The sequence below is a fragment of the Lissotriton helveticus genome, chromosome 3_1 (genome assembly GCF_964261635.1).
Source record: "Lissotriton helveticus chromosome 3_1, aLisHel1.1, whole genome shotgun sequence".
Lineage (NCBI taxonomy): Eukaryota > Metazoa > Chordata > Amphibia > Caudata > Salamandridae > Lissotriton > Lissotriton helveticus.
The window spans coordinates 322,252,626-322,276,584 of record NC_136061.1 but is presented as its reverse complement, the minus strand read 5'-3'; the positions used below and the strand labels follow the sequence as shown (position 1 = coordinate 322,276,584).

Here is a 23,959-nt window from a genome sequence, read left to right as displayed (position 1 = left end):
ACTCGTGTGAGTGAATGCTGCGCAACGGTGTATGCAGCATGTATGTGTCTAGTAGCGAAGCGCCATTTCTAGACATGGCTGTACGTGTGCTGTGAGGGTGCTGGCGTGTGATTGGCTGGAGCTGGCTGGCATGCCAGGCTCCAGGAAGTCTGGATGGGTCTGCCCGGTGGTGAGTGGGAGATTAGCATGAGTGATGTGTGGGAGGAGTGTACCTGTGTCCTGGATGGGCTGGGTTTTCCCCACACAATGCTGGCTCCGCCCCCCTGTGGTGTGTCTAATGACCCAAGCCCTGCCAGTGAATAGGGAGGGTGGTTGAGGTAAACAGAGTACTCAAGAACCAGCTGCGACTGGTTCCGCCCCCACTCTACACCCTTGAACAAAGGAATGCACTGTATAAAAATGGGGCTGTGTCCCCACAGAAGTTGTTCTCTGCCAGGATCCTGAGGGGGCTGTTGCTGCTGCTGGGCCAGAGGACCGCCACTTGGGGTGTCTCCCTGCCTGGAGACCCAGTGTGCTGGCTCTGGGCCCAGCCTTGTCCCCCCTGCCTACCTAAGGACTTTGCCTGGACTTTGCTAGCTTCCAGCGCCTGGAAGCACTGCATTTTGTGCTCTCTAGCGCTTGAGAGCGCTTTATTTCGTCCTAGCGCTGGGAGCGCTGTGGTTTGTGCTCACTAGCGCTTGAGAGCGCTTTATATTGATCAGCAGCGCCTGGGAGCGCTTTTGTAAGGCAGGTGCCCACCCTGCATTTTGCTGCTCTAGCGGCTGCCCACGCCGCATATTTGCGTGATTTATTTTATTATCGGGAGCTCACCCCGTGTTTAAATCACCGCCGCAGCCCAGGAGACCCGGGCCGCCGCGCTGCCTACGGCGACCCGGAAGTCCCGCCTCCACACCCCCGGGGCCGCGCTGCCATTGGCGGCCTCGAAGCAGGAAGTCAGGCGGGCCTCCGGGACAACCGGAACCGGAAGAGGGAGGGCGGGAGCCTACCCCGCCTCCCACAGAGAAGCTGCGGCAGTTTTGAAGCACCGGAGCAGGCAGGAGCCTACCCTGCGCCCCGGTGCAGTCACTGAGAGGAACAGGGCGGCTGGAGAGGCAGGCGGGGCTCCGGTGCCGGAAGGAGAGCCCCGCGCTGCACACAGAGGAGTGCAGGAGAGAGAGGAGAACTGCAGCGCCAGAACCCGGTGAGTGCTGGTGCTTTGGAAAGGAGAGGGGGGCGTCGGGACACATTGCCGGTGTCCGCCCCGCCCCCTCTCATTAGCGCGACCTCTGGGGGCATTGCAGGGTCGCTTGAGCCCCGAGAGGCTCCACTCGGGCTGCATTCGTTCAAAGAGCCTGCGAGGCTCGGGGCATCAGTTGTTGTGAAGAGCCCAGAGAGGCTCAAGAAGGGCACTTGGTGTTCATTGAGCCTAGTGAGAGGCTCGAGGCACCCCCAGTGTTCCCGGGTCCCCCGTAAGGGACCCCCACAGCCCAGTGAGGCTGCATCTGTGCTTTCAGCGCCCAGAGGGGGTGCATTGATTTACTTGGAGCCCTGAGAGGCTCAGAGGGCCAATTTATTTCTTGAGAGCCCAGCGAGGCTCCCACATTGGCCCCATCATTGTGCTACCCAGTTGCCCAGCACTTTGTGGGCAACTGCCACGTTTAGGCCCTGACATTGGGACACATGGACAGTCACAGGTGGTGACTTGTGAGTTTGGCGCAATTGTTATTGTTCTATGCACCTCTGAATGTATTGTTTATGCGTCATGTGCCCTTACACCTCTGAATGAATGTCATGCATTGCATCATGTGTTTTCCCCTTACACCCCTACAGGTATTGTGATACATAGGTGGTTGTTTTCTCCCTAGTACAGGTGGTGCTAGTGAGGTCCTGGTTACCAGTGATTACTGGTTGTGTGCTATTTTGTGCTATATTCTATGTACTAAGTGCTATTTCGGAAAGTGCCACTTCTGATTCCTGACAGTGGTCCAGGTGGCCCTGTCTTGTACATATCCCCTGTAAATTCTGCCCGTGCCTCTGGCACATTGTAAAGTGTGTGTTTTATCTAATGTGTTTTGGTGTAATACAAAGGCTATTTTTATATAACCTTGTGTGGAGTTTCCTTTGTGGTGGGCCTTTGGTTGTTGTTGCTGGGGTGCGTGCGCAAATACTTAACCTACATCGCCTCCAAGTTTAGCCTTGCTGCTCGCGCCACGTTACCTAGAGGGTGAGTAGGGGTTATCTTGGCGTGTAACTCCCTTGCCCTGACTTGGGTGTGGTGGTCTCTGACTGACTTTGGCGAAGGCCCTGGCCAGCCGGGGATCCCAGAGACCACCACACCCAAGTCAGGGCAAGGGAGTTACACGCCAAGATAACCCCTACTCACCCTCTAGGTAACGTGGCGCGAGCAGCAAGGCTAAACTTGGAGGCGATGTAGGCTAAGTATTTGCGCACGCACCCCAGCAACAACAACCAAAGGCCCACCACAAAGGAAACTCCACACAAGGTTATATAAAAATAGCCTTTGTATTACACCAAAACACATTAGATAAAACACACACTTTACAATGTGCCAGAGGCACGGGCAGAATTTACAAGGGATTATTTACAAGACAGGGCCACCTGGACCACTGTCAGGAATCAGAAGTAGCACTTTCAGAAATAGCACTTAGTACATAGAATATAGCACAAAATAGCACACAACCAGTAATCACTGGTAACCAGGACCTCACTAGCACCACCTGTACTAGGGAGAAAACAACCACCTATGTATTACAATACCTGTAGGGGTGTAAGAGGAAAACACATGATGCAATGCATAACAACATTCATTCAGAGGTGTAAAGGCACATGACGCATAAACAATACATTCAGAGGTGCATAGAAAGTACAACTGCGCCAAACTCACAAGTCACCACCTGTGACTGTCCCTGTGTCCCAATGTCAGGGCCTAAACGTAGCAGTTGCCCACAAAGTGCTGGGCAACTGTGCAGGGGAGGATGGGCCAATTGTGGGAGCCTCACAGGCTCTGGAATCAAAATGCCCCTTTGAGCCTCGCTGGGCTCTTAAAACAATTGTGGCGCTTTTGAGCCTCCCTGGGCTCACAAAACGAATGGCACCCTCAGAGCCTCTCTGGGCTCAAAACACCAGGCTATGCCCCTGAGCCTCGCAGGCTCTAAACACAAGGGCGCGCTCTCGAGCCTCTCTGGGCTCATCAAGCAAAGGTTCAGCCGGTCGTTGGAGTCCTCAGTGGACTCGGGGATCACTTGAGGCCCCACAGGCCTCTCGGCACAAGTGACTCGCTCTGGAGGGGAGGGGCGGGCACTCACCGGTCTCGCGCCGTCTCCTCTGGCCGGCGGCTCTTCACAGGAGCTCCCGCTCCTCGGGGGCTCCCTTCTCACACTTCTCCCTCTCTCCAGGGCTCTCCCTCGTCCTCGGGAGCCCCGGCAGGCAGCAGCTTCCGCCTGCCTCTCTCCTGCCCCCGGCCTGCCTGACTTCCAGGTCGCGGCTGCGGGGCGGGACTTCCGGTCGCTTCCCCCGGGGCCGCGCTGTGATTGGCCGACGGGCCCTTGCACTTCCGGGTCGTCGCGGGCAGCGCGGCGGCCCGTTTCAGGCACTTCTAGGCGGGGGATGAATTTACCGAGGGGTGGCCTCCCTCGAGGTAAATTATAAATTCGAAACAGAGGCAATGTCCCGGGCAGGGTGGGCACCTGCCAGGGGACTCCAAAATCAGCAAAAGCGGCGTGGGCAGCCGCGGAGGGGCAGTGACAGCGCTCCCAGCGCTCAGCTGATAAATAAAGCGCTTCTAGCGCTAAAGTGGCAAATAAAGCGCTATTAAGCGCTGGGTCTCAATAAAGCGCTCTCCAGCGCCCGAAAAGGCAATCCAAAGCGCTCCCAGGCGCTAGGGGCCAACAAGCCCAGCAGAGGTCCTTGGGCAGGCAAGGGGGCAAAGCTGGGCCCAGAGCCAGCACACTGGGTCTCCAGGCAGGGAGACACCCCAAGTGGCGGTCCTCTGGCCCAGCAGCAGCAGCAACAGCCCCCTCAGGATCCTGGAAGAGAGCAAAATCTGTGGGGACACAGCCCCATTTTTATACAGTGCATTCCTTTGTCTGAAGGTGCAGAGTGGGGGCGGAACCAGTCGCAGCTGGTTCTTGAGTACTCTGTTTACCTCAACCACCCTCTCTATTCACTGGCAGGGCTTGGGTCATTAGACACACCACAGGGGGGCGGAGCCAGCATTGTGTGGGGAAAACCCAGCCCATCCAGGACACAGGTACACTCCTCCCACACATCACTCATGCTAATCTCCCACTCACCACCGGGCAGACCCATCCAGACTTCCTGGAGCCTGGCATGCCAGCCAGCTCCAGCCAATCACACGCCAGCACCCTCACAGCACACGTACAGCCATGTCTAGAAATGGCGCTTCGCTACTAGACACATACATGCTGCATACACCGTTGCGCAGCATTCACTCACACGAGTTCACACATACCAGACTCAAGCCTGTACACCCCACGCATCAGGAACTACCAGGGACACATACATTCCCCATGCATTCCTATGGGCGGGCAGGCCTAGCTCAGCACATGCACTCAGAGTGCGCACGCACGCACTTTCCACTGGGACACAGTGAAAGTGCGCAGAATCCTAAAATCACCATCTCCAGGTCACCATTTCAAGCAAAAAGTCTAGGGGTGAACCTGCCCTAAGGGCCAAAGTCCAACAGTCATCTTCAAAGAAGGCACGCTGTCGTATGGTTTGCGCACCTAGCAAACATCAAGGAAAAGCAATCCCAAAGGGCAAGTGGCCAAAATATACCCATACTAGGTGTTTCATCTGAAGATGACGGGGAGGTAGAAGAAGCGTCAGGCATTTGTCCGGTTGCACCCAGTACCCCTGGCAGCACCACACCCTCCGGAACACATAGGAGGCACACTGAGAGTCTGGGAGACACACCAATGCGGAAAATGTCAACACTGAGCACAAGTGGGTCGAAGAAGGCATCAGCATCATCCAGTAAATTTGTCCAGTGCACCATTTCAGCCATGTTCTCCTCAGATGCGCAATTTCAACGCAACCACCCAATTGTACACCTGAATAACACTAAGCTGGCTAAAATGCTAGCGGTGGACCTTCTCCCTTTTTCGTTTGTCGAAATGTGGGTTTTCTTGAACTCGTGGCAACACTGGCCCCTAAATGGAAGGTTCCTAGCCGGTTCTATTTTGCCAGGGTTGCTGTTCCAGCATTACATAAAGAGGTGCTTGAGTTGGTTGGGGCAGCTTTGCAGAAGAGTGCTGTTCACACTATACACCTGACAACAGACATGTGGACCAGTTGCCAAGCCCTTGATTACATGTGCATCACTGCACACTGGGTCTCTTTTTCAGGGGTTGCAAAACAGATAAATGCAGGTGGTGACTTGGCCGAGATTTTTAAGGGTGCTCGTAAACATGCAACATTAGCCATGTTTGGCATGGAGAAAAGTCATACTGCAGCCAACATTTTGGATGACTTTAACAAAAAGGTCTCGCAATGGCTGCCCCCAAGAAATTGCAAGGTTGGTTATGTTTCTACTGATAATGGCAGCAATGTAGTTAAGGCCGTGGAGAACGGTTACTATTTCAGAGTGCCGTGTTTGGCGCACTGTATGAACCTTGTCGTGCAAAAGTTCTTGAAAAAAGAACTTGCAGTCGACAAAATACTGACCATCCGCAGAAGAATATGCACACATTTCAATCATTCTTTTAAGGCCCGGAAGGAGCTGAGGCGCCAGCAAAATGTACGTAGAATGCCAGTGAAAGCACTTATCCAGGAGGTGGCAACACGTTGGAACTCAACCTTCTACATGCTTGAGCGTCTGCATGAGCTGTTTCCAGTAGTCAATGAGTATTTCTACAACCTGGGTGGTGATACGACAGAAATGATACTAGTGGTGGAGCAATGGCAGCTAGTTAAAAGCCTGACAGACATGCTTCGTCCTTTTGAAGTCTTCACGCGTGACGTCAGCAGGGAGGACTGTTCTTTGAGCAAAGCTATCCCATTGTTGCTGAAGCTCGAGCACCAAGTCAAGGTGGTGTCTTCAGAATTAAAAGATGCTGGAAAGAATGAAGCATATGAGTTGGCGCAGAGATTATTACAACGCCTAGTTAGCAATAAACGGCTCGTAAATATCAAGAAACAACAGCACTACATTTGTGCTACTATTCTGGATCCACGTTACAAAAAGCCATTGTTTGGCAAAGTAATAATTCCTTTTGAAACATCAGATGTTACAGAGTACAAAGGTTGGATAGTTCAGTCAGCCATTCGTTTTGAAAGAGAGCGGAAGGAAACTGTAGAAGACAGTACTACTAGTGAATCAGCAGGCCATCAGGCGTCCCAAAAAAACACTTCTGCATCTGTGCCTGTGGCAGAAGTGAGTGACTTTTCCTCTGAGCCGTTAACCACACCAGCAACCGTATCATCTGCACCAGGCCCAGGCGATATGTCTGAAGCGGATTGGCTAAGTGAGCTAGGGTTTCCTTGTCCCAGAAAGGACACAGAAGTGCAAAGTACAGGAATCCGGGAGGACATTCTTTCAATGGTGCAGGCCTATCTGGATGACTCAACAGCGGTCAATATTACTGAGGACCCATTGGCGTATTGGCATGGGAAAAGCAACATATGGCGAGAGCTCACCAACCTGGCTATCAATTACTTGTCTTGCCCACTCGCAAGCGTGTCTTCAGAACGGGTTTTTAGTTCTGCTGGTGGCATTGTGACTTGCAAAAGGTCCCGCCTCTTGCCCGCAAATGTGGAGCGGCTCACCATGATAAAGATGAACCAGCACTTCATACCACCAGATTACAAAGTACGAGAATGCACGCAGGAAGAAGAGGACACCGACCTACCTGAGGAAAGTTCTCCTCAGTTACCAGAAGTACTACCGACTCAATTTGCAGAGTTTGAGGACGAGCTCTGCTTCCCTGACAGCGAGCTCTGAAAATGAGTCAATGATTCATTAACTTTAACATTAGTCCTTATTCACTTTTATTCCTGTGTGTCTGTCTTTCTTTTTTAGCAAGTGCTTCATCACATTCACAACAAAACTGTAATCAACCAATCAAACAACAAGCCCATCAGCAGAACTGTCTTGATTTTGATGCCGCAGCATTCCTCAGGTTCACAACAGTTAGTTGACAAGAACTCAGTCCTGGTTGTCTATCCTCCTCCTCCAGACTCACCCTATCCATTTCCCGTAATGCTGATGCCTGGAATCTGCACAATGAAGAAACTTACGTTGACGAGTCCCCTAAAGAGGGACTGTCTGGAAGTAGTGAGTCCTCATTTAAATACATTTTGCTAAGTGTGACTTTTTTGCGTTTGGGTTTATGGGTCTTGGCTGGGCCATTGCTGGCAAGGTCTATTAAGGGATGAAATTGGTTAGGCATTTACTTTGGAAAACATTTGGCCTATTACACGTGAACGTTTAGGCGTTATTATTGCTCGCTTGCCTGTCTTAGGGGTGCTGTCTGTGGGGCTTCTAGGATTTTGGGGTCTGTGAGCACCGCTGCCATATTTCTAATGTTGATTGCTTTTGTTTTGCAGAAAATCCACGCCGGGAAACTCCAGTTGGGGCCCTGCTGCAGAACGCTTTAGGACACTGTGAATTCCAAGTGGAGCCAGCCCTCAAACACAAATTACAGGTAAGATAAGCGTTTGGATGGGAGGTAGTATAATGGAGTATTAGGAGAGGCGAGAGAGTGACAGTGGTACTAGTAGTAAAGTCCTAGGACTCTTCAATTAACAAACTCTGTGACAGGCATTTACTTTGGAAAACATTTGGCCTATTACACGTGAACGTTTAGGCGTTATTATTGCTCGCTTGCCTGTCTTAGGGGTGCTGTCTTTGGGGCTTCTAGGATTTTGGGGTCTGTGAGCACCGCTGCCATATTTCTAATGTTGATTGCTTTTGTTTTGCAGAAAATCCACGCCGGGAAACTCCAGTTGGGGCCCTGCTGCAGAACGCTTTAGGACACTGTGAATTCCAAGTGGAGCCAGCCCTCAAACACAAATTACAGGTAAGATAAGCGTTTGGATGGGAGGTAGTATAATGGAGTATTAGGAGAGGCGAGAGAGTGACAGTGGTACTAGTAGTAAAGTCCTAGGACTCTTCAATTAACAAACTCTGTGACAGGCATTTACTTTGGAAAACATTTGGCCAATTACACGTGAACGTTTAGGCGTTATTATTGCTCGCTTGCCTGTCTTAGGGGTGCTGTCTGTGGGGCTTCTATGATTTTGGGGTCTGTGAGCACCGCTGCCATATTTCTAATGTTGATTGCTTTTGTTTTGCAGAAAATCCACGCAGGGAAACTCAAGTTGGGGCCCTGCTGCAGAACGCTTTAGGACACTGTGAATTCCAAGTGGAGCCAGCCCTCAAACACAAATTACAGTTAAGATAAGCGTTTGGATGGGAGGTAGTATAATGGAGTATTAGGAGAGGCGAGAGAGTGACAGTGGTACTAGTAGTAAAGTCCTAGGACTCTTCAATTAACAAACTCTGTGACAGGCATTTACTTTGGAAAAACATTTGGCCAATTACACGTGAACCAACACGATGACAGTGTTCAGTAAAACGAACTTACTGCAAAACCACCACCCACCAGGCTCCAAAGTAGTAAAAAAAAAGATATGCTCAGATAAAGTTTGAAAAAGTATATTTTTATATCCCTAACAAAATAATCTCCCACAAGACCCTCCCTAACCCCAACAAATAAATAGTCCATCAAAAGTCCCCAAAAAACCCAACTCCCAATTCCCACCCCCCAAAAGTCACTAAAAAAAGGGCAAGGGACACTCTAGGGATGCATGGTGTTGTTAACTTTGGCCTCCAGGGCATCATGCCTTAGGGCCAGGGCATCGTATTGCTCCCGGAGGGTGGCGTGATCTAAACGGAGGCCCTCCACCAAATTTTGGTACTCTTTCCATTTCCGGACCTCCACCTCCAGGTCCGACACTCTGCGGATTGCTCGGCGCAAGCGAGCCTTTACAGTACTGTGAGGTGCAGCCTTTGCTGCTCGGCGGTGGCGTCTGCCAGCACGGCTCCGTTTGGCTGGAGCACTGCGCTGACCGGCAGAACGTGGGGTCACTGAGGAGGATGCAGATCTTATATTGGAAGTACTGGACTGCGTGTCGTCCCCCTCCAGTTCCACCAGCCGCCGATATTGGGCAACAGTTGCATCCAGCCTCCGTTGCCGGGCCAGTACAGCCAGCATACTCCTTGTTGGTTTTGTTTTAGTATGACCAACTATATGAAGAAAGAAAGACATAATCTGTAACCAATGCTCTTTAAGAATATGATTAACACAAAATGATTCAGCAGGAAGTTTTGTCACAGTACAACTAGCAACTAGCCAGCGCAGTACAAAATAAACTATTCAGGCCAATATCATGGGCGTCCGCAGGAATGGGCAAGAGAGGGCGCGATTGCCCCCCCCTGGATCGCAGGTCCATCCAGTGCTGGCCCAGTGACAAATTACAATATGGTAATTACAGCAGGCTGGGACCGACAGACAGATAGAGGCAGAGACAGAGAGAGAGGAAGACAGAAGGAGAGAGAGAGAGAGGGAGGGAGCCAGAGGGTGACAGAGGGAGGATGAGGGAGGGAGACAGAGAGAGAGGGAGGGGGAGAGAGAAAGAAAGATGTGTGTAATGTGTATGCCAGGTCTGGTGGCTCAGTGGACGAAGGCATCCGCTGCAGGGGCATGATTTCAATTTCATGGTCATATTTTTTTTTGTTGCTCTAGATACACCCCCCTCCCCCACCGACCCTGCCCCCTTCGGTGCGGCCCTTGGCCACAAACCATTCTATCAATCATGTCAGGAGTAGGACTCAGGAGATGGTGATGATGTTGCACCCCCCCCTGGAAACATTTCATAGTATGTTCGTAGTTCATCCAGTGACCGTCTACTCTCTGTAGATACACATCATATGCTATCTAAGAGTCAGATAGTACCATGATCCAGCTTACCTGTACCCGCCACCACCACTGTCTCCTTCCTCACAGTCTGTACTTCTTGGTCCGACTCCTCTTGCGCCGCCTCCTCCCCAGAGTGGTCCTCGGACTCGGAGTCGATCACTATTACCACATCCGAGCTGGCCTCGCCACCAGATGTTCCACCTACAAAGTAGATTTAAGAATGTTAGATTACACCACTCACTAGTAGTTGGTCTAAGTATGAATGAAGAATGTGAAAACAACAGAAAAAGTAATTGACTGTCTACTCTAGTCTAAAGTAAAAATGTCCCTCCTTCCAGGGAAGGCTGTTGTCTTGCTGCATTTTTTTGACATAATTGATGGATGCTTGCTTAATTTTAACACACACCATTTTTCTCTGAACAGACAGAAACTGGACTTCTAAGGACAAGAGCAACATCAACTTCAAACCAGGTGAAAGCTCGGCTCGACCACAAGAAATGTGTTCCATTACTCATCAACTCAGCACCAAGCACTTTTCCATTTCCAACTAACTTTATTTTAATATATGTGTTTACTTAAACTTTTAATAAAGCTTTTAAACTTGAATAGACTCTGTGGTTTTTGGTCCTCCAGACTAGAGTGACTGAGCGAAAGGTTTTGCAATTTTTGCAAGGAGGAGTCCGTGCCGCTGACACTACCAGGTTTATACGGTGTGCCAAACACGCCACTCTGAAATATTATTACTCTGGTCTTTGGTGTCCATAGTTCGGTTTGTGGAGATTTATCCCTGCAACAGTAGTATTATTGATTTTGCTCCTATCTAAACACTATTTCGAAAAAATTAAATTAGGAACGCTAGGACAACAATAGGTCCTCTATATTTAAATGAAAACTTACTGGGGCCAGCAAAGGAGCACTCGCCGCCCTGGCCTGCATCCTCCTCCTTTGGAGCCACTGCATCCGCTTTTTCTGTCCACTTGCCCCTGGGCGGACCTGACGTACAACATGAAAGAATGAACAGAAAACATTGATGAAAGCTGCTTGTCGATGTCCTTGTCAACCAAATCAAACATTTAGAAAGAACAAGAACCAACTATTTCAGTCAAAAAGAGGGCTACAAAGGAAGGACTGCACCTGAGCCTCTACTCTAGGGGCAGATTTACAAGCCCCTTGCAGCTCTTTTGCTCCGTTCTTGCGTCACTTTTGTGACGCAGCGCCACAACAAGAGAGGCGCCATGGTGTGGCGTACATTAACAACGTGACGCATATGGGAGATGCATCCCATTCTAAAGCCCTGCGCCATAAGGGAGCGTTCCAGCGCAAGGGAGGGCGTTCCTGCGCAGGAACGCATGCTAAAAGTGGCTATGGGGAATATATAAAATTTCAATCAGTCATTTAGGACAATGATGCGTCACTGAAACCCTGCGCCTGCATGAAGCAGACTTACGGCTTGACGCAGCATTGCTGGAGCTGCGCCATCGTTGCAACGCAACTCCATCAATGAGCCGCCTTTACGGCACCGATGCGTAACGCTTCGGTGACGTTTTGGGACCATGGTGTGCCGCATTGTAAATACGGCGCACCATGGGTGGTGCTGGCGTGCCGCACACTTTGCAGGGATGCGCAGGTAATTGCTAATCTGACACTTAGGGGCATACTTACGAATTCTGAGCTGGACACCTCCAGATGTGCACCAGAACAAATGCGTAACGCAAAACTAACCTTGCGTCACGGTAGATGCGCCGCAATTACAATGCGGCAAACCCTGGCGCAAGGGTAGGCAGATGCGTGACGCATCTCGTGACGAAAGAGGGGCGCATCTCTAGAGTCGCGTCGCGGGCGCGATGCAACTATAGCAATGCTCAGGGCTGCCCAATACTCAACATACCGCATCAGTCCTTACGCCTGCTTCAAGCAAGCAGGCATAAAGAATTGACGTAGCAGCGTCGCGGAAGTGCCTGCGTTAAATCTTGTAGATTTCACGCAGGCACTTTTGCGAGGCGCACAGCTGCCTGACCGCCACCCCCCACCCCCCACCCCCCCCTTGCGTGGGAAGGCACCCTTTGTGTCTAGCATTACGCAGTTCTGTAAAAGTACACTCATACATTACTCAGCCCAATTAAATGAACACAAAATAGAAAACAAATAAGCAGTGGCACCGCCACAGAGAGGGAGAACAGTGCACCTGAAATGCACAGAAGATTTTGAAATATTAATTTACCTCTCCTATGATATCAATGTAATCAGCAGCATTATTGCTCTTTGTAAAAAAGTTAAAGCAAACATTTGCAATATAACACAGTCACACAGAGCAGAAGAAAAAACAGAGTAGTGAGTGATGAAAAAATTGCTACTACTACTCACCAAGCCCGGGGACCTCCACTCCCAGCAGGTCTAGCAGGTCGCGCTCCCGGTCCAGGATATCGGTCCAGCGGTGGGTCACTTGATTGTAGGTGCGCTGGACCCCCGTGATGTCAAAAAGGGCCCGGCACACCTGCCCCCACCGCTTCCGTCGCTGCTGGCTGTTGGTATAACCAGCAGCGATCCTGCCGCCTGCCGCGATGGTCCTGGGGAGACGGCGCTGCACATAAAAAACGAGTGAGCCCACCTCCTCAGGGCTGAAGATCTCCCTGGGCACCACCATTTCCGCCCTCAAACGGCCACACGGGAGCCGGGCACGGGCTGCGGTGCCCGTCTTGGGCAGCTTGACAGCTGTCTTCACCATGTTCTGGGCAGGTGAAAAAGACAAAATGAAAAAGAATAAGAGTAGGGAAGAAGGAAATAAAAGTTTAAAAAAGTAGTTGAAAAGTAAACAAAAGTAGCCTAAAACACAAAAATATAGATCTAGAAAACTAGAGGGATAGAAAAAAAGTTAAATAGATCAAAAAAATATTAAAACAAGCAAAGGATGGCAGAGATATACAGAGGATAGAAACACCATGCCCAGACACATAGGAATGAATGAAAAACAAGATGGCGGCCCGAACACGTGCGTGTAAGTAAGTTCGCACGCGATTTCTCTCGCGAACTCGTGCGAACTTGCATTCGCAAGGCGCTCATTGCGCGAGATTACACATAGCGGGCGGAAACGGAAATACGTCACGCAAACAAAATGGCGGCGCCCATACTCAACCTTGGGGTAACTCGCACGAGTTCGCGGCTTCCACGGTCGATTTCGCACGACGCCGCGCCTCGCGAATAGGGCGAAATTACCGAAAAACGAGTTTTGCAAAAGCAAAACCAACGAGCAGGTGCAAAAGTTCGAGCTCATCATTTGTAACCATTTCCCTGTAGTGCTTCCTGAAGGGGCCCTCCAGAATCCGGTTGCCTACTTGCAACTATTGTGTGACCCTGCTCTGACAGACACAGAATAGTTACAAGTATGCCATTGCATCCTGTTATTGCAACAAAAAGGAAAGGGAGCAGACAAGCAGGTGCCAGCCTTCATTAATGTCAGTTGGGGCAGGGCAGGTGTTGTTGTTTGCAAAACTTAAAGCACTTAGCAGGTGTGCTTGGCTTTGCCACAATAATGTACACTCACTGGTCAATCAGAGGGTGCTGTGATGACACCGAGGGTGGCATGGGTGTGCCAGCCAGAGGGTGGCATGGGTGAACCAGAGTGCCAGTGTTGACAGAGGATGGCAGTGCTTTGCTTTGCCCCAATAATGTACACTGGTGAACCAGAGGGTGCTGTGATGACACAGAGGGTGACATGGGTGAGCCAGAGGGTGGCATGGGTGACCAAAGAGAGTGCCAGTGGTGACAGAGGGTGGCAGTGATGAAGAAAGCCTAGCAAACAGGCTGGGCACGTAGAAACAACAAGTTCGCAAAACTGGCGACCCGACAAGTAAGTTTGCAATTTGCGAAATTGTACAAAACCCTCGCGAACTTGCAGAAACCCGTGCGAACACACCCCCCCCAAAAAAATACGCAAATCCGCGAGAATTCGCGGATTTTGCGTATTGTCGCAATCCGCAAATACGCAAATCCGCAAATTCACGGATTGCGAATCCGCAAAATCCGCCCATGCTTACTCAAAAGAGATACGTGGCTAGGGAAGATGCTCGCTTAGGCACGCACGTTTTGGCATATCCCATTTCGTAATATGTTTCTGGTCATTACTATTATGTTGCAATTATTAACTGGAAAAGCACCAGACTTATATCTTACATTACAGTGGAAAGTCCCAGAAGCTGCCCACTTGGGTCACGTGGTCGGCAACAGTATGTTTTGGACCTTAAATGGTACATAACTGTTTAGGCCCTTGCTAATTGTTCAAATGAACTATGCTTAATTTGTGCTACGTATGTTATGATGCTACATCCTTTGCAGTTTGGGCCTATAAAAGCTGTCAGACACGTCACCTCTTCAGACATTCAGTGACTTTGCTGATCTCTCCCTGCTGCACGTTAATCCACTGTTTGTTGGTCTCTAATAAACCTTGCTATCTTATGTGCTGACTGAGAGTCGTATGTGCGGAATCATTTATTATTTATTATTTCAGCCTCTACAAAGGCTTTGGGTTCTTCCAGTGAAGAAGGATGCAATCCACCCAAGGATGTTACCTTGGATCTCAATCTGGTGGAGCCCGTGTAGGAGGGTCCAGTGCGGCATGGTGTGGAAGGCTGCGGCAAGATAAAGAAGGATAAGGGCTCTGGTCTCTCTGTCTGGGAGAGCCATGATGTCATTGGTGGCTGCGATTAGGTTGGTCATTGTGCTGTGATTTGTGCAGAATCCAGATTGTGAGTGGTCCAGGAGGTTGTAGTTTTCAAGGTTGTTGGTTAATTGGAGGTTTATTGCTTTCTCCACGACTTTAGTGGGAAAAAGGAGAAGGGAGATTGGCCGGTAGTCTTTGAGTTCTTTAACGTCTGCAGTGGGTTTTCTTCAGGGGCGGTTTGACTTCAACGTGTTTCCATCCCTCTGAAAAGGAGGAAGAGGTGATGGATGAGATGAGGATTGTATTGAGTTACTTCCTGTTGATGCTGTTCCCCAGGTTGAACATGTGAAAAGGGTAGGGCTCTCTGGGTGCTCCTGAGTGGATGGAGCTCATGATGGTGGCAGTGGTCTGCATGGAAAGGAGGTCCCACATAGTTATTTTGTTTGTGTTGAAGACGGTCATCCACAAAACTATATATCACGTCCTAAGTATTAACATTTTAAATTCTATATTCATCCTATCCCAAACTATAGCAGCCCTATACAAGGGTAAGGAAGTGATTTCTTTATGCCTATTGTAGTTCTTTTACTTGGAAGATCAACGTTATACCCAATACTGTTTAATAATTCTGTAATTTTAATTAGTAATTAGAGCTCTCACAAGCTGTGTTATTTTCCCCAAATCATTTTTAAATAACCCAGGAGTAATTAAATTTGGTGACAAACATGCAGCAATCCCATTGAAATCTGTTGAATATATGGCAGTGTGAGCACAAGCATGCACGTGCTTGCAGCCCTGCAAGATAGACGTGTTTACGGCACTCAGTAAGTTCTGGAGCTTTTCACCACATGATAGCAGTTTGCCACCACCCTAATTTAATTTTACATGGTTTGTTGATTGCTTTCTTTTAATCTTGATAGCATTTACTGATCTTTGATGGTGTTTGCAGCAATGTGGGTAACTTTTGCCTAGATTATCACGATCCAGCGCACTGCAGGGTCCATTCAAGCTACAGTCTTTTGACCTCTTGTTTTTCCCACACACGGATACTCATTCTTTTGTTTAAATCTTTTTATTGACATTTAAAGTTTTAACAGTACCGTAGAACAATAGTTAAATGACCACAAATGCCAAGTAATAATACGTTATCAGAACATATGCTGAGGTTTTAGCAGCAATGGCGGGAGCGTATTGTGTCTGATATGGTGTAGTAATGAAGGACTGGGCTATTTAAGGCCCAGCGGTGCCAGGGAACAACACCTAAAACCTTCGTGGGGTACCTGTTCTGGCGCACTAAAGACAGAGACACGGGAGACTTCCTTCGGCGTCAAAGATCAGCGTTTATTACTGCAGGGAGGCAAAAGTCACAAGAAGTACAACCGCATGTAGGTTCTGCGAGTCTGCTTCCAATTGCATATGTGGGTCGCTCTCTTTTATACAGGATTTTGTCATTGCACAATATGTAAGCAAAAGGTTACAACTCATTTCCCTCAGTAAAATTCAAAGGATCGCTTTCATGTATTCAGAGCATCGGAACATAATTACATTAACATCACCAGTTCCAACTGTAAAAGCACATCTTCTCACCATTAGGTACATTCCACTTGAGTTGTAAATAAACAAAAGAAAGAGACAGGAACAGCTGCAAGGAAGTCAGACAACAGTAGAGAAAAGAGTGTGAGGGCAATATCGGAAGCATGATCACAGGATCAAAAGGATTTGATCCTTGCGTATGCACGGCTGAAACAATAGACCGGCACGGCAGGATCACCTCCGAGCGGAGGCAACTGCTTTAGCAGTGTCCTCCCCCTACTCATAAAAGACGCATGAAAAGCATATGCTTCTTCCGTGAAGCTTGGGAACAAAAGGTCACGATGCGGACAGTTGCCTGTTCGCTGACTACGTGAGGGCAAGAAACAAAATGGATGCCGTATCTAAAATGGAACCCGAGCATCCATTGAAGAAACCTGTAAATGTGAGGAGCTCTTCTGAGTAGTATGGCGAAAACGCGTACACTTACACAACTCGTCATTTATGGTTCATTGATACCACATTCGTCCATATTCGGCGGTGCCCAAAACGTCGTAACGATTTTTACGGAACCTCAGTAAGGATATCAACAACATCAGAACACCTGAGAAGAGGTGTAAGCAGATGTACAGCCATCGGGCTGTGAATTGTGGCGTTGCTCTATGTGTGTCGTAGTGTAATTCTGAACGGTGGGTAGGGGTAAAACATAATGAGGGCAAATTACCTTGACTGAGGGAAAGGGGTCACCGCCCGTGACCCATTGCCCTGAAGTGTTGCAACGGGTGAATAACTGATTGTAGAGTGTATGAGGGTTATGTGATCCAGCAAGGTGAGTGGGGATTATGAGGGGCTTCCCCCCATTATGGCGCCGCATTAGTGGGAGTGGAATGTCATCTTGTCACTGCTGTGACTGCAGTGGGTGTAATGACTTCTGTCAATTCCTCTACGTCAGACGTACATCTTGTAGGAATGCACACACATGCAAAGTCCTACCACGACGTACGTCTGAAGTAGGGGTCTCAGCAGGAGAGACCACGGTGAGGAGGAGAAGGGCAGCCCAGAGATGCGGCGATAGAAGTTAGTGTGTTTTTTTATCTTCCTTATTAATTTCTTTTAAATATTTATTGGGTGGAGGCCGGGAGCCTAATGTGGGGCCTGGTTCTGAACTGAGCTCTGCTGCAGAGTCGGAGTTTTGCATCAACTCTGCGTTCTCAGTGGAATGCAGAGTAGGCAAAAATCCGCAAGCTCTGCCAGCGGAGCGAAGTACTCTGTCCACCTTAAGCAATAATGACTTTCTATGTTTAACTGTACGGGGTTGAAATGTTGGCATAATAATGGTGTTCAATATTAGACTTTGCACCATTAGCGTGGGTCTCCCCTTCCATTTTTGGCTGTTGCCTCCCATGTTTTTGCTATGTTTTTGCTTGTCTAGGAGCTATGGGCACTTTGCCACTGCTATTCTGTGCCACAGTGCAAGTGCTCCCTATTGTAAATTGTTGTAATGGATTAGTGACTCCATGATTGGCTTATTTGATTTACTTGTCAGACCCTAGCACAGTGCACCATGTTTGCCCAGGGCCTGTAAATCAAATGCTGCTGGTGGGCTTGCAGCACTGGTTGTGACACCCACAGCTTGTAAAATATGGCTCAGTCCCGCCATTGCAGAGCCTACACCCACTTGCTAATCCCTAAACCTTCCCATTTCTACATATTAGTCACCCCTAAGGTAGACCCGGGGGCAGGGAGCATTGTATGTAAAAGGTAAACATGCCCTGATGTGTGTGGCATGCTCTGATAGTAAATTACAGCCAATTCCGTTTTTCACTATTGCAAGGCTACCTGTTCCCATAGGCAAGAATGGGAAGTTTGATTATAACATCTTATAATCCTAACTGACCCAGGGAACAAGGTAGAAATTCGAGTTTAGTATGCCTTAACACAGAATGTTAAAATACATCTTTTAGTGGGGGTGATATTTACATTCTGTGTTTGAAAATACCACTTTTAGAAAGTAGGTATTTTCTTACCAAACCACCCAACAGGTCTTTGCTAGGTTTATGTATTCAATGTCTGGTTTGTGAGTGACAGAGGGCTGGATAGGTCCCTTGCTCCAGCAGTCTGATGGGTCAGGGCTGGGCTGAATAGTACCTGCCTTGAATAGAGAGTAGGGGGTGGAGGTTTCCTTTCACTGACCTGAGCCCTCATAGAATAGAGAGTAGGGGGAGGAGATTTCCTTTCAGCTACCTGGGCCAGGTCTGCTCTCAAACAATGCTGTCTCCACCTCCTGCCCGGAAGCTGCACCCAAGAGGACAGAACTGGTTTTAGCTGGGCAGAGGCACCCTCTGCCTTCAGAGGACAAATGATTTTGCAGTGCAAATATTGGGGCCCAGACCCCAGAACTTTAGATCACTTCTGGGAATCAAGATGAAACCTTTGCCAAGGAGAAGAACCGGAGAAGCTGAAGGAAGATTAATGCCCCTGTGCTGTTTGCTGTTTGGAGTTGGTCTGCAGTGGTTACTTTATTGCCAAGGAAAGGAGAAAAGGAACTTTGTGTGAACTTTTACTATCTAGAGGAAGATTTCCAAGGGTTTGTCACTGAGCTTGCCTCCTGCTCTGAAGTCCCAGGGACACAAAGACCTCACCACCAGCTCCCTCTGAATTCCCTTGCTGAGAATTCTACCTGCAGTGAGGTGCCTGCTGTTGTTTGGGCCCTCTGAGAGACTGCGTGTCACTGGGAGCTGGAAGTGCGACGCAACAAGGAGAAGCATGTCACCGCCACAGCAATTGCCGTTGCATCGCCGAAGAAGCGTGCCGCCGCCGCAGCTGTTCGCCATCGCATAGCAGATGAAGCATGTTGCATCACCGGAGAAGCGTGCCGCCGCAGAAATCATTGTCTCATCACAGGAGAAGCATGTCGCAGGGCCTGTCGTGGCTCCAAATTTCATCGATTTTGCCACACGGCCGTCGGGCATGCACGCATTGCACCCACGTTGCTGCATCACTTTTGTCACATCGCTCCAGATCATCGCATCAAGGCGCCATCTTGTTGCATAGTAACCGGAACGCAGTAAGAAACCGACGCATCACCTCCCCTCCCTTGCAGTAAAGAACCGATGCATCACCTCCCCCAAAGCAAGGAACCGACGCATTACCTTCCCTCTGACCCTTTTTGTTTGTATTGCGTGACGCATCCAAGGTACTTTGAGAGTAAAGTGTCACATTCACCATCTACATTGAAATAAGCTATTTCTGCCATTTTAAAGTCATATTTTTATTACAGTATTGTGGGTTTTTGTCGTTTGGTCTTGTGTTAAGTCTAGTAAAGATTACTTATTTTTCTAAACTGGTGTGGTGTCAATTTGTAGTGTTTTTACTGTATTACTGTATATGTTCACAAATGCTTTACACACTGCCTCTGAGATAAGCCTGTCTGCTCGTGCCAAGCTACCAAAGGGGTGAGCAGGGGTTATTTTAGAAATATAGCCCCTTACCCTGACCAAAAGCAATGGTCTCAATTTGGACAAAGGTGCAATCCATTGCCAACTAGAGACCCCCATTTCTAACATTGGTGGTCAGCGGGGAGAATTTGGACTTGCATTTGTGACTCACATACAGTGATTGGTGTACACTACTAGTGAGTGCAGACCATAACGCGACCACATACATTTTTGGTAGAATTTTTTCCTTGGGACTTCTATTTTTGCTAAGAACTGCCAATTCTTGCCACCATGACAAAGGCAGCATCCAACGCATCTACGGATCTACAATTTGAAGAAGATAGGGTGGATACCTACTCTGTGCCACAGCCTAAAACCCTCTGTAAAAATTTAAAATCCCAGTGAAAGGCATCACCAGGAAGAGGAAGGAAGAGTTCCAAAAGGCGCTGAGGGCCCGGTTGGAATCTAGAAATACTACTGAGCATCCTGAACAGCTTAGGGAGGAAGCAGCAAATACAGATGGGCAGCTGGATAGGACATTGGGCCTGACCAGGGAGAAAGTACCTTCCAGGCCAGGCAGCAGTGTTTCTTCAAAGGGCCTGTCCCCAGAGGAGCTGGACAACAGGGAGAGGGATAGAATGCATAAGTTGGAGCTAGCCGAGCTCAAGCTAGGTAGCCAGATGGAGTTAGAGAATAGGAAGTTACCCTTGGAAGATGAGATAATGCATTTAGAGCATGAAAGGATGTTGAGGGAGTTGAAATTGAAAGCCAAGAGTTTAGAGATTACTCCCACTCGTGGTAGCACACCATCTCTGCCTGTATAAACAAGGGGAGTATTCATCCCCAAAGATGTCATAAAGGAGTTCCATAAGAATGGAGATATTGGGGCAATGGTTTAAGGCCTATGAGGTAGCTATGACCTCCAACCGGGTCCCTGAGAAGGGTTGGGGAGCGGGGTTGTGGGGGCGGTTCCCCAGTGATGGGCAGGATACCTTGTTAGATTTGTCCTCTGAGGATCAGAATTCCTATGTCCAAATGAAGGAAGCCTTGATGACCAGGTGTGGGTTGACGCCAGAGGTTTAGACATTGTAAGAAACTAGAGTCAAGTACTTGGGAGAAAGTGTATCTTTTTTTGATTGGGTGAAGGGCAGTAAAGTTAATGTCTTTGAAGCATTCTATGACTTAATCCCATGGGAGCACTTTTCTAGTAATTGTTTTCCAGAGGTACGCCAGACTAACCCTAGGAAGCTTGCTGAGGAGGCGGACAGCTGGGTGAGTTACCAGGTCCACAAGGGTCATGTGGGAGACTTTGTCAAAGGTGAGCAGGGTCCCTAGCAGAAGAGTGGGGGGGGACACGGGTAAACAGAGGGAGTTCCTACTGGTGCACTGTCCAGGCAGATGGCTAGTGTAGTCCTGGGGGAGGAGATGGGTGCCCAAGTTGGGTGAGGTCCCGCAGAGATGTCCATAGTCTCTTTAGGAGACTGTGAGATGGTCCCCAGGACCCACCTGCCTGATAACACTAAGAAATACAGGCAGTGGGTGACCATATATGGCCACAAATTGGGAGTTGGATGTTTCAGGGCCGATTCAAGAAGGAGTACTTAAAGAGTGCTCATGCAGTACTACTTCCCATACGCATAAATGCTTAAGTGAATCAGCCTCAGTATGTGCATTTGTTTTAACATTAACCTTAACTCTATTTGAAAATCTTTTGTGTTTTCAGCTGATATATGTGCTGAAAAGGTATGTGTGTGTGAGAACTGTACAAAGAGTATACTCCTACCTGAGGTTAGCAAAGCAACGGTTGAAGATCTCTTTGCCTGCTCTTCATTTCCAGCTCCCAATGCATTGCCCACTCGAACACTGACAGCATTGCCCATACTGTACGGTATCTGAAAAACAACAGACATTGGTCTTAAAGTTCTGTGTCCATAAATCTTGCTCCACCCGTAAAGTGAACTAAATAGCTAGGGCTATATCAGCCTCTGTTCCAACACTAATGTGACCTCCTACGAATCCTGCCGCAATTAATGGAGATTCAAGGTTTTATGGCAGTGGAATAAAGTGGAACATGAGCAGAAATAACTATGAATCAGGGTAGAGATCAGGTACAATATATAGCTGATATATACCTAATGAATGTGGAAGATCAATTACACATTTTAGAGTTTGGATACCTTTGGCTTAGGAATTGTTACAAAAATCCTTAATTCAATTGATGCATAGGTCTATTGGTGCAATGGAAATGCATGCATTGTAGGGGCAAAAATAAGACTGAAAACACTACTAATAACCATCAGGGCCATATCACATGGATTTCCTCTGTTGGCCAGATATCTATCATTTCTTTCGAAAGTAGTCAGCCAGTCAGTCAAAAGTACTTTATTCGACAGCCAAGAGTCATAAAAGCATACAATATTATAGAAATACACATTCCATCAGAATACATTATAATAAAATCATCCTACATTACAATTACAGTACTCATGTTAAAAAACCTTTAAAAGCCATAATATATAAAGTGCAACTGTGCTAGAATAGTAAACCAAGCCCATAGGTAAAATCACATTAAAAAATGCAAGGCATTAGTTAAGAAAAGGTATTTGAACCAGCTAGTAAGACAGGCTTGCTATTGCAATGATAGTCTAGTCCTCTGTCTAATGGCCCGACTAAAATGCTTGTGACCCCAAAACAAACTATAGATGGGGCTAGCATTTGTAGACAGAGGAGGGCTGGCCTCACTTGGGCAAACTGACAATATCTAAGTAAAGGAAGAATGTGCTGCCTGCGCAAAGAATCATAAAAAGTACAGAAGAACATTAGGTGTAAGGTATCCTGCTCCGAGAAGTTATCACAGGGGCAGGGTTTTCGTGATTCCGGTTTTGAGTATCCTCTCAAAAATGCCAGCAGCCAGGGAACCATATTTAAATGATATCTTGTCAAGACAAAATAATGGTATGGTTTGTTGACATACGATAAATATGGTTGCAGCTGCGGACCTAAGCTCAATGTAAAAGACCTTCTCACCAAGGGTTTAGCTAACTCAACCTCCTCCATGAGGCATTTCCGCCTATCCACAAACTGCCATTTAAAATCTATAATTGCGGTCTTGCCCAAGGGCCTCGGGGTCAAAAACAATTCTGGACAACCAAGACATCTTGTCTCTTCCTTTATGTATTTCAGCCAAGGGATGTGTAGGGCTCCCTCTAGCGCAATGCAATCTGAAATTATGAGTTGGTTTAAATTTGGGGAAGCTTGAGCCCAGACGTAACAACTGGGAAACTGCAATCTGGTCCGAAATATACCCCACCCCCAATTCTTCATGCAGATTGTAATCAGGAGTAGCAACAGGGACCCCAAGAAATGTGTGCATAAAATTATGCCACTTGTATAAATTTGACGTCCTTGTAGCCCCAAATATCACATCTGTACATAACCATGGGAATGCATTTTGCATTATAGACCTTCAGTAGTGCAGGGAGGGGTTTTGACCCTAGTCTCTTTGCCAAGTCCAGAGTGGCCCATGCCGCTCTAGCTAGGACATTCTTTTTAAGTGTTCGTTGCGCACACCATGCACCTTGGTCATCAAAGAGCACCCCTTGGTATGGGAACGTGGATACCTTAGTTAGTTTGTCCCCATTACAGTAAAATTTAGCCTTGGCCGCCTTTCGAGAGTCTATGAACATGGCATGAGATTTCTTAAAATTTGTGATTAAGTCTAAAGAATTCATAAAATCTAAAAAACGTTTCAAGAGTTGTTGCAGGCCCCTTGCAGTTCCAGACAATAAAACTGCGTCGTCGGTGTACAGGGATGCGGGGATCATTTTAGTGCCGGCCCTAGATATGTCCTTGCAGGATGATATTGAAGTGTCCCAAAATGTATTAATGTATAGTGGAAATAGTAAGGGGGCCAAAATGCACCCCTGCCGGACTCCCCTTCCTACCGGCCAAGAGTTTGTCAGGCTGCCATCTTCATTAAACCGTACCACGGTCGTGGGGTTAGCATGAGCGGTATGCAGGGAGGAGATCCGTTCTGCATCTAGCCCTATATCACAGAGGATCAACCAAAGTTTAGACCTATTGACAAGGTCAAAAGCTGAGGTTAGATCCATGAAGGCCAGATGCAGGACCCCTCCCTTGGCAACGGTGTACTTCCTGATCACCACATGGATATTCAGGCATTGATCTAGTGTCCCATTCCCCTGCCTGAATCCATATTGGAGATCGGAGATAACATTGCCATGATCCAGCCAGGCTGTGAGGCGATCCAGAACTACCTTACCCATAATTGTGGATGCAGAATCTAAAAGCTAAATTGGTCTACAACATGCCAGATCGTCATGAGGACCCTTTTTAAAGATGGGGACAATGTTTGCCTTTGCCCATGCCGAGGA

The 23,959-nt window shown here is 48.2% G+C and overlaps 1 protein-coding gene across 4 annotated transcripts in view; it reads right to left on the bottom strand.

The window, feature by feature from the left end:
- The window catches only part of LOC144822416 (multidrug and toxin extrusion protein 2-like), a 1,067,040-nt gene that overhangs the window by 350,205 nt on the left and 692,876 nt on the right, over nucleotides 1-23,959 (bottom strand). For all 4 annotated transcript variants that reach the window (XM_078679900.1, XM_078679899.1, XM_078679901.1 and 1 more), the window contains exon 8: nucleotides 21,349-21,457. In XM_078679900.1, coding sequence (XP_078536026.1) covers nucleotides 21,349-21,457 — 109 coding nt within the window. The remainder of the gene's footprint in view (nucleotides 1-21,348; nucleotides 21,458-23,959) is intronic.